General features: G+C 37.5%; 1 protein-coding gene across 1 annotated transcript; it reads right to left on the bottom strand.

Moving 5' to 3' along the window:
- LOC140165483 (extracellular matrix organizing protein FRAS1-like) lies at positions 1–11,064 on the bottom strand. Its single transcript, XM_072188773.1, has 8 exons — positions 10,923–11,064; positions 10,026–10,310; positions 8,757–8,861; positions 4,549–4,776; positions 3,835–3,969; positions 3,020–3,346; positions 1,092–1,336; positions 1–18 (listed from the first exon to the last, which is right to left on the bottom strand). The coding sequence occupies exons 1-8, from the start codon at positions 11,062–11,064 to the stop codon at positions 1–3; spliced, it is 1,485 nt and encodes a 494-aa protein (XP_072044874.1).
- Positions 11,065–11,352: the final 288 nt, after the last annotated feature.

The following is an 11,352-nucleotide window of genomic DNA, read 5'->3' as shown; positions in this document are numbered from 1 at the left end:
TTAAACCACGCTGGATATCTGAAGAGATAACAAGAGAAATATAAATACAATTGTCAAGTCATGTTTTTTACGTTTTGACTGATTACCCGTATTGATAACTCCATACGAATTATTAGACCATTATCATTTTCATTCATGCTTAACCAAATAGACTATTATTATTACCGTAAATCGTGTTAATCTTGTTAGTTGATTAACCCCAGAACTACGAAGGGGAAGTTGTACCACCCCATAAGGTTTTTCATCCGTCATAAAACAAATGAGCGTCTCTACGCCCAAACGACTTAAGCTAATCGTAGATCCATCCTTTGCGCTCGTTTAAGTGATATGTTTACCCAAACACCTTACAAAGATGACAATAGAGGGCGTGGTGGTGAAGCCCACCATGTGTTTCACAGTAAAATTCATGCTTTCCTTTCCCTCTTCATGCTCTTGTAAAATTTCTTATTTCAAGAGATATTGACTTTTTACTTGTTGGTTAGTTTGAAAAAGTTATTTCTTTTTATATTTAGGAGAAAATTCGGTAAAAATCGCATGTTCGTAGAATGTTTTGCCAAAAGTCAATTTTGTACATAGCCAGACTTTCCCAATTTTGCAAGGGGAATGTGTGTTCTTCTTTTGGTATCACTGGATAAAGGAGATCCATAGCTATACATTAGTACCAGACATAACGGTATATAAGGTTTATGATTGAAAAATAGGGGGATGTGCAACCACACCCCTTCGTAGTCCGTGTTACAAAATAGGGCTCAGTAGTTGTAGGGTTAAATCGTCAATACTTGAGTAATACCTGTATGTCAGAATCTGTTTGTTGTTGCTTTCACCAATTTATATATTATATACAGCAGGTTGACCCTATGACCAAAAACAAAACAAAAACACAAATATTAACTATCATAATTGAATCAAACCATTCAGATTGAATGAGAGCATTTGATGGTCGCTCATTACGAATTAAAAGAGTTATTCTTTTGCCGTATATAGGACCCATGTCATAATATACCTACCGACAAATGAATAAACAAACACATACTTCGGCTCAAACTACTTTGAATGAATTCACCCACACATAAGCCTATTTGCTTCCTTACCTGAGGTGTCCTGTAAGAGTTCATGCGATAAGCAGGGTTTGGTTCGTTAACCCGGTACGAAGGAGGTGGCAGAACTTGAGGACGTCTTATTTGGCGGCGGGCAGTCACAGGAGGTCGTGGTCCAGAAGCTCGTGCTTGGTTCCAGCGAGAGAGACCCACACATCCAACGAGGCCTAAGACACCAATAAGTACCAACAGCCCTGCACCGCCACCGATTCCTACAATGGCAGGTCGTGATATGGTGCCTGTTTAGATTACAAAATTGATAAATAATTAGGGATTCAATCCCTTTCAACAACGAAACAAGCTAAAGATGTCTAATTAACACGATTCTTTCATTCAGAATGTCTATATGTCATTGCCACTCAACCTAACAAGAAGATCGCGGTATTTCTCTGTTGATATCGGCAATAAAACTAAAGAATAAAGCGGTAATATTTAGCTGCTACCGCCAACATAAGAGAGTTCATGTTTACGCATTATGTTCCAGGCATGACGAATTTTACGCGCTCATGCGTAACGCGTACGCGTAACTTTGCGTTCGCGTATACGCTACTGGACTGTGGATTCATCACGGATTAACAACGGTTGGCTCCTGTACAAAGGGATAGGAAGAGTTGTTGAACGTAATTTCATCCATAGGGAAAACATTGTCCAGTACCCAAGATGAAACACAAATGGTTACTCTTTCCCTGCTTTCAATGATAGGGATGTTCATAAAATTTTGAAGTTCAATATTTTAGCTGAACAATTACCTAAACAATAAGGGGTCAATTATGTTTCTAGTCCAAATACTTTTGAAGTTACAGACAAAAATAGTGTCACCAATTATTGTCCAAAATTTTGTGTGTGAAATTGTGACAGCAGACACATGTACAATGTACACTACTGTATGTGACCCCAGATGACCTCCTATTCTTTATTGTAAGAAAGCTGTTTTGGATGGTCTTGATTTACACACAAATTGCTTTTGCGCTTTAACGAGTGTCTACTTGGTGGAACATAGATTACACTATGTGATAGTTTATGAATCCAGTATTATGCCAGTACCAACGTAAGTCAACATCTCGGTTTTGGTTGTCAAAATTAATTTTTATTGATTTTTTTCCATTGAGCCCCACAGTAAAGCCATTTTTGGACCGTACATGCACATTCCACTTCCCTATGGACGAATAGCGCCACCTATAGTGTGTGATGTGAGTCTGCCTATCAATGACACAATAATCCTTGCATTTCGTTTTCCATCGGCAATATATATTTGTCCAGAAAAATAACGTCAATGACATAAGATCATAGGTTTGTATACATTATTATTAAAAATAAAGAGATATTATAAACATCTCAAAAAAGTAACTAACCCCCCTTAAATAATGGCCATTTATTCCAACACGGGCGATTGTATTACAAATCTGTAAAATGCGTTGGAAGCAGAATTTATTTCTGCGCATTTTGACACCTCATTTGTAGCAATTGCCTAAATATTGACATCACAGCATACATTAAATCAATGCAAGATTTGAAAGTTGCAGTAAACTCTATTGATTTGTATTCAGTATAATAAAAGGAAATCTGTGTAATGATATCTGAGTGTTTTTGTATTGCTGTAAGTGCAACTTTCAAATCTGGACCTCACTGCTTTAAATTGGACGATGTTTTCTGGGCTATCGCATCAAATGAGGTGTTAGAAGGGGGGTTAGTTACTTTTTTGAGATGTGTGCTATCAATATGGTGGCCCACAATATGCAGATGGTAAATATCAAGATAAATGGTAAAATACTTCAACTAAGAGCACAATTTGCTAACATTATAAAATTGTCTAACGTGTTTTTGTTTGTTCTTCATTGGATTCGAACTCAAAGAACCCAGCGTGTCCATTAATAAGTGATGTCAATCCCTATCAATTTGGACTAGCGTATTATGTTCTTTACCTTGGCCATCTCCTCCAGGTCCACCACCTTGATCTCCCCCTGCTGGGTCATCACCACCACCGCCATCATCATCGTTGATGTAGACCGTCACCAATGAAGGGTAGACGATGACATTATTGGCTTCAGGACGTGGGTCCGATAAGGTAACCTCAAAAGCCTCCTGAGGCTCACCCTGATCATCATCCTGTATCTCAATCTCTATATCAAGTCGTCTTTGACCCATCTGAAACGTGACATCGATATTGACATCGGTGTGGTCTACGCCATTACCATCAGCAGGGCTCGCTATGCCGGCATCTCCTGGGTTTATTTCACGGCTCGATACTCCTGTGGAGCAGCAATTCGAAATGGTGCAATGAACTTGAGCAATACGTAAGGGATGAAATCAAAACTCGACCGGCAGCCGACCGCCGGTTCCGTCCGATTAGGGTCGGTTTCTATTTTTCTATTTAAACCGCGTTTAATGGAACGCGGTTTAACCGCCGGTCAACTGGCGGTCGAGTTTTGAAGTGGCCCCTAAGTCAATACCTATAATTTACCCGCTGGTAACAGTTTACGTATAATGAACAGTGGCGGCGCTACGGGGGTGCAAAGGGGTCATGCCCCTCCCCAATATTTTTCTTGCCTTCCCCCCCCCCCACTTATGAGGCAAAAAACCCAAAATTACGTAAATTTCCACTTTTCACGGCAATTTGGCTCAAAATTTGTCGATTTTCCCAGAATTCACTTTGCCCCCCCCATGCCCCCCAAAAAAAATCCTGGTGCCGCCACTGATAATGAATACCTATTTATTCATGCAGCTGGCAAATACTTACTGACTGTTGTTTCACCTGTAGGCAACCCATTCGCGTTTCTTTCTAAAGTTAGACGTACTGTTCCAGCTGATTCAGAAACAGTAACAGCATCCGTTAGAGCAGTAGTTCCAGGAGTCCGTACGAACTTCACAGAATCTATTTAAATGGAACAGTTTTGAAGTTAAGTGTAGTCCAGACTATATTCGGCTCAGACTATGAGCACTATCTCACAGGGCGCTGCAAGAACACGAAGAAAGACGATTCGACCAACATGGGGGCAAGCGACGTTAATGTAATGCTTTTTTTTTCGGGCGGTTAGTGAACTTTCGCGGTTAATCTTTCTTGAGCGATAACAGTCGCTCAAGTAATAGTTTGGTAACTAAAAGAAAGCAAGTTCTACCCGTCGGTCTATATAGTCAAGTGAATGAAGTAGTTATCGACAATTTCCCCAAAATCTAATAACGCGTAAAAACGGTCCTCTATTGCCCTATTTTACATCCCATTCCAACCACATAATGCACATATCATGGAGGTTTTGTTATCAATACCATCATGTTAATGTTACACCAAGCATCACAACCACACCTACTTGACAACTTTCATCCGATGGCATTTTGAGAAACCAACCGCTTGTTGCTGCTTGACTCTTGATGTTTCAAGGTGCTTCATAAAAAAGTGTTCTTGCCTTTCTAGGTTCTATTACGAATGATTTATGCACGAACAACAAGTACTCACTGTCGTCATCAAGAATAGTTATCGTCGCTGCTATTTGCCCAAGGTCACCCCCTTGATTGTTAGCTGCGAGGATGATGAAGAAGTCTTCAGAGCCTTCTGGTTCTCGATCATCGTAGATTTTCACGGTAATTGGTGCCGATTTAACGTTGGGTGCAAAAGTTACTGAGTTACCAGAAAGTGCCTCGTAATCTTCTGTTGATTTGGCTTCACCATTCCTTGTTGATATGTCTGGTTTTAATGATATGAATAGTGATGAATGCAATGTGCAATGAACCACAGTATCATGTTGCCCAGGGAAGATATACCGACAGGATTTGCCTAATGGCGCACTTGTGCTTCTTTGGGGGTAAATTTCATGCGCAAATAGAGATCTCTCTCCTCTGAAATCCTAATAAGAATTAAGGTGCCGTGCCCTTATTAGCGTGTGAGAATTTTACGGGAGGGCACTTTCAGGTTGTGCCTAAAAGTCTACTTATGTCAAGTGAGCACATAGCGCCATTAGGCGAATCTTTACGGCAGCATTATTTATATATACGGCCTATTAGGCGACGAAAAAAAAACCTTGTTCTACTAGTCCATACAGGACCAACGCAATATTTAGTACCATAATCAACGCCGTCAGGCGTTGGTCCTTACACATTGGGTCGCTACCCCCAGCAGTGTCCCTCATTATAATAAACAGTGACTAAAACCAAACCAGTCGATGAGTTACGTCATGAATCCAAATATGGAAAATAGCCCGCCCACCATTCGGGCTATCATTCAACCGCATCTATTACATAACTGGGACTCTCAAGTCATCTCAAGTACTTGGTATCTCAATCGATTGATTTTGATAATGCAATAAAAGCAATACTAACTTTTGAGGTCGCTTACCAGTGGCTAGTATGAATTCGGAAAGTTTTTGTTGCTATATCAGTGCAGTTCGAGATAGTGTAGGCCTAATCAGTGTTAACAAAAAGTCATTTGTATGATTCTAGGTTTGTTTTCCTTTTTTTTTTTAATATTGTCACATTTGTCAAGAGGCCTAACCGTGATACCATTAAAAAGGCTAAAAGAACATTAATTCTACACACCGTTTATTTGGAACTGAACTTTGATTTATTAAAGTCATAATGGTTAATTTTTTTCAAACCTGATTTTTGGCATATTTGTAACGTATACACATGTCACAACTTGCACCTAAATGGAATCAGCAAAATTAGTTGTGTTTGTAGGTAAACAGAGCAAAGTTCGACATAAAGTCATAATTCAAGAATTATGACTTTATCATCATGTCCTCCTATAGAACTGCGTGTTAAACGGCCAAAATAACAAGCAGTGTTTACCTCGTTATTTCAGCTCAAAATGGACAAAACCATTCCCGATAATTAGGGCCTATTACTGGTATTATTTCAGCATTTTGAATATATAATGACAATTGACAAATTTAAAATTTGAAGGAAATCGTACATTAAGCCTATTTAACACCTAACTGGAAATAACAGAGTGAGTAAAATAAAATAAAAGGCGATACAACTCGCAACTTAAAGTACTGTTGATATTTCAAATGCATGTGAAAAAAAAGGAACGGAAAAATTACAGTATATTTCTTTAATCCCGAAGGCATGAAAGGGCCTGTGATTACTATTTGAATTTAGGGTTTTGATTTAAACTATTTTAATATCAAATCTTTAAAAAACAACATGGTCTTCTCGTTTCAACTGAGGGGCATGGGATTCACCACTTTTAATTGATCAATCGAAAAATTAATTGATGATTTAATAAAACAATATTAAATTTAATGTAAATAAATAATAAATAAATATTTTCTTAAAAAAAAAAATGGATAAATAAATCAACAAATAATTCGAATAAAATGAATAAAAACCATAAGCCTGATAAATGGCAATATATAAATCAATAAACGAATAGAAAATAAATAAATGAATAATAAAACAAAAACTGATGAATAGAAATAAGTATATTAACGAATAATTAATGAATACACATTATGTTAATTCCTTTTCTTGAAAATAATAAGTTCAGCAAGTTCTTTCTTTCTTTCTTTCTTTCCTTCTTTCTTCTTACTTTCTTTCTTTCTTTCTTTCTTTCTTTCCTTCTTTCTTTCTTTCTTTCTTTCTTTCTTTCTTTCTTTCTTTCTTTCTTTCTTTCTTTCTTTCTTTCTTTCTTTCTTTCTTTCTTTCTTTCTTTCTTTCTTTCTTTCTTTCTTTCTTTCTTTCTTTCTTTCTTTCTTTCTTTCTTTCTTTCTTTCATTATTTAATACGGGCCTATAATTATATTTAGGCCTATTTCATTTATCATCAATTATGTTTTATTATTAATGTAAATAAATGAGTGAAACCCGAAGTTTTTATGAAGCGTGTGTCCTCCAATTCTATATCTTTCTTAAACATGTTAAACGAATAGGCCAACTATCACAATTAATAGAGGTTGTGCATATGACGTATCATATACCGTAAATATGGCGGACTACTCAAATCCATTCAACAAAAGCAATGAGTGCAATCTACCGAGACAGTTCGTCTCACATAGAGCGTGTTTATAGTGAGCCAGATTATCCGGTATTTAGCTGGACTGCCACGCAGTCTATATTTGTTTATATTTTACTAACCATTGCCAATCTAGACTACGCGACAGTTTAACGGAAAGATTGTCTCGCTATAAACACGCTCATACATAACAAATGCACTACGATCAAATAGGTTGATTACAACATTTGATTAAATGGACTGCACTGGCCCATGATTACGTTGAAGGACGCCGGTTCAAATCCTTTGTTTGTAGCCAATTACTAATTTCAAGCACAATCTCTATACAAAAATAGTAACGAATCGTGGTTAACCAGGACAGTATTAAATGTAGTGATGACAAAAGGAACTGATTGTGTGCAACCTACAAAGTACAGGTCAGTGAACTGAGGGTAAGAAGAAAACCGAGTATTATAATAGCATGAACACATATCAACTGAAGAGGATTAATAATCAATTTCGTTACGCAATACTTGTGTCAATCCCAAGCAAGAAGCTGGTGTTCTGGTAGCAGGTAGGCAAGCCACACCTACTGACAGCTATTGGTGATATTCAGTCAATCGGATTGGCTGAATGTCATTAGTAGCTGTCAGTAGGCGTGGTTAATCAGTTTGACATTTCCCCCGACTTTCCGGGAAGGATATGTCTAATGTAGAAGGACCCACGCCTGACGGCGTGGACTATCGTACTAAATGGAGCGTGGTCCTCCTTGAAGGACTATGTTCTACGGGCAGGCGGACCTTTCAAGTTGGGTCGATCGGGTAGGTTTTTTTTATGCAAAATGACTCCAAAATTCATCAAAATCTGTAATAGTTTGCCATTTGGGGAAATACAAAAACAATTGTTCCTGATATTTTCAAAATTTGGGTTGGCATTCATTTGTAATTTGTACAGGAAAACCTTTTTCCCCCAAATTTGGGAAAATCTTGTTTCGTTGGGCCCGTAGAACAGGGTTTTCTTTTTTCGTCGCCTTATCGTGTTTCCTAGGTCATGTTATCCTTACTGCCATATTAGTGAAAGATTGTATATTCTTAGCGATATATATTTTCTGTTATATTGTAGCTTCAGTTTAATTTACAGCGAGCAACTACCCTCTCACATGACACGCGTAGTCGATTTTATTCTTATTATCAGTGGCGTCCGCATTTTTTCCAAAGTGGGGAACACGGCCTGTGGCCCACGGGTATCGATTCCCGGACTGTTCAACAATTTTGCTGACTGTTAACCTATTTAATAAATAATCCTCCGGGTGCATTTCCACCGACTGACTTACAAAAGTGAGGGGGTGGGGGCTCCCCCCTTGCGTACCCCACTGCGTAGGGCTATCGTTTTCTTCAGAAGGGGGTCCCAAATTTGCACAAAGTCGGCGTCAATAAAATTGCGACCCCCCTATTTCGGCAACAAAAATTTTACGACCCCCCCCGCCGATACAACTTACCCCTAAACAGGCTAAAATTGTATTGAAATCAGTCTTTTTGAATTAAATAAAAACACTATCTGTGGTCATCTTGTGACTCAACAATTTTATGACCTATTTTTCTTTCCAAAATTTATGACCTCCCTTCCGTATATTTGGGACCCCCCCCCTCCGATGAAAATGATAGCCCGCCCCTATTATTCTCTTCAAACCATTGGACGGTTCCTCGTTTCTAATTCAGGTGTTACTATTTAACTTACATGCCGTGTCCGGATTTGTTGCTGGTCCCCTTCTTTCCACAGAGCAGGTAACAGTACTTATTGATTCGGAGACACGATTGTTTGGGCAAGACAATTGAAAGCCACCTGTTTTTAGATTCGTGTATGTAAGGAATGTTATTCATGTGCAAGTCAGACATCTAACTCTTTGTTCATGTTATTGTAATAATACATTTACCGCCCACACCACTCCACGCCATACATAAATTCTCCCAGTCACATTTCCCCAATATGAAATTTAAAAAAAGTTAAATTTTTATATTACTTCTATTAAAGTTTGGCAGAGGCGGGGTTCGAACTCACGGCGCACCACGCCGCTTTGGATATTCTCTATGAGCCTAGCGCCTTAGACCACTCGGCCACTTGTCTTGATGGAATCCATTTGAAACTTATTTGAAGATATAATCGCAACTTCAATATAGGCCTACCACGTGACAAGCAAAAGCAGAAAACGTACCATATTTTGGAATTTTATTTGCCTAAAAACATTAATGTGTATTAATAGCGCTCAATTGTTGTTAATCCGACAATAAACATGATAAATGCGCGTCTAAATGGACAATACATTATATCGATTTTGACATGTGCTCGCACGGTGTCAGTACATTTCCATGGTCAGTAAAATACTATAGAGGAACCTACCATTTTTCTTGTATACACGTTCGATGTTTTTATCAATTACATAAAAAATCCATTTTAGACACCAAATGTTTCTTCAGGAAATAAAAGATTAGATTACCATAAAAACGAAACAGTAATCTTTTGCCGGGTCTAATGTTATTTATACATAGAATTTTTAACGTTTTTTCTATTCTTATTCTTGCTCAATTAAAAAAAAATTTTGGCGTATATAAAATTGAAATAAAATTCTCTGCCTCATAAACGACCTCAAATGTGCCACAATTGGGTATCACGAATCGTTATATATGATGTGCAGTTAATATTCATATTTTCTTTTATACAGAGGATGCTTCAGTTTTGACAGGAAAAATATTTTCTTGAAAACCCTCTCACTCGGTTATTTCAAAACGGTAACCACGCTTCCCTAGAATGTGCAATAATTTAGCATTAAAATTTTTCTTATTCTAACAGCAAGCGTTTCTAGAATGCAGTATGGCGAAATGTGGTGTATTTACCGCCATTTTGCCTTTCAAAGTTCAGTGAGCAGGACTAATAACAGAATTTAATAATATTTACAATGATCTGGTCAAGCAAATCACCAATAATTAGTTAATTAACTTTAATTCTTACCATCATCATCTCTAATGTAAACTATTGTTTCTCGATTTTCGTTATCAATAGAAGCTGGTAGTCCTGACGCAGCTTGGCCATCATTTCGGTTTTCTGTACGGCGAATACGTACAGAGAAACTTTCCAAACCGATTTCTTCGACCTCGTCGTTGTACACCTCAACACAAGCCATGGTTTCGTCTTCATTTTGATCAAAATTCACTGTGAAGTCAGTATCATCAAAATCACTGTTCGGTATAGCTGCAGTGGATACGTCTTGTATTGCTCTTGGTGTTACGCTCATATCTTTATCAAAATACAAAATAAGTGCATCATAATCATTATATTAAGCCTAATCTAAGCTGGAGTACATGTCAACAACGCTGAGTATACGTGATTATACTCTGAAATGATAAGGCAATAGGGGTCACCCACCCCATGTAATCTGCAGTGTATTCTGCAAGCTGGAGTACAACATTAACAACGGAGTATAAAAAAATATACTCTGTTACGATAAGTAGTATGCGATGGATGATGCCACCTGCCACCATGACAATGTAAACCTTCAGCTGTTTTGACTAATTCCCATGGACGGTTTATTCCATTGGTATCGTACGTAATCGTAATCATAACCATTATTAATCATATTTTAATTCAGTACTTCTCCCTTTGTTGCCTTAACCCCCTTGGACACTACTGATCATCTAACAGCATTTCTGATTGGTTGATAACTTGAAATGCTCATTTCAATTGCCAATTATAACTAGGCTTTAAATTTTTTATGGTCAAACTTGCTTTTGCAGATTAACTTATCAATACCCTCCATGATTGGTTCAAAATTGGACACAATCTTCACTTTGGCCAATCGGCAGGTAGCTCTCATACTCATAGGCAGAATATTTTGTTTGTTTTACATACAGACAATATCAGTTCTTCCGAGTGCTCCAGATCGGTAAAGAACAACACATGCTGAACCAACATCCTCGTTCACTGTGATTTCTGCATCACGCATCCATATCACGGAACCTGTAATCATGGTAATGTAATCGTTAATGATCATGATGATTGGAGAGCCAATTTATTTACTGACACCTAAATCAACCTAATGTACTTTTGAAAAGAAACATATACCGAATAAGCCAAATCGGCATTAGAAGTTTGCAATGCAGTGTGGGACAGTTTTTGCATTTTTAAGACACTTTGTCCTTTGACCTATCGCGAAAATTCAGAAAAATTGTTTTTTGTACATACAAAATATAATTTAAAAAGTTTTACTAGAATAAAAACAAATCCAAAAAATATATTTGTTATATAAATTAATTATTTAAATATTTTTAATGATAACATT

Source organism: Amphiura filiformis, chromosome 12 (assembly GCF_039555335.1).
Source record: "Amphiura filiformis chromosome 12, Afil_fr2py, whole genome shotgun sequence".
NCBI classification, from domain to species: Eukaryota; Metazoa; Echinodermata; class Ophiuroidea; order Amphilepidida; family Amphiuridae; genus Amphiura; species Amphiura filiformis.
The sequence above is the reverse complement of the archived record's forward strand: the minus strand, read 5'-3'. Positions and strand labels throughout refer to the sequence as shown.

What these genes read in the sequence shown, in the direction of transcription:
- LOC140165483 (XM_072188773.1), bottom strand. Translation starts at nt 11,064, where the DNA reads ATGATCATTAACGATTACATTACCATGATTACAGGTTCCGTGATATGG. An exon ending in TACAGGTGAAACAACAGTCA is followed by an intron (nt 3,347 to 3,834) that starts GTAAGTATTTGC and finishes GCTGCTCCACAG; the next exon opens with GAGTATCGAGCCGTGAAATA. An exon ending in ACCTGGAGGAGATGGCCAAG is followed by an intron (nt 1,337 to 3,019) that starts GTAAAGAACATA and finishes TAATCTAAACAG; the next exon opens with GCACCATATCACGACCTGCC.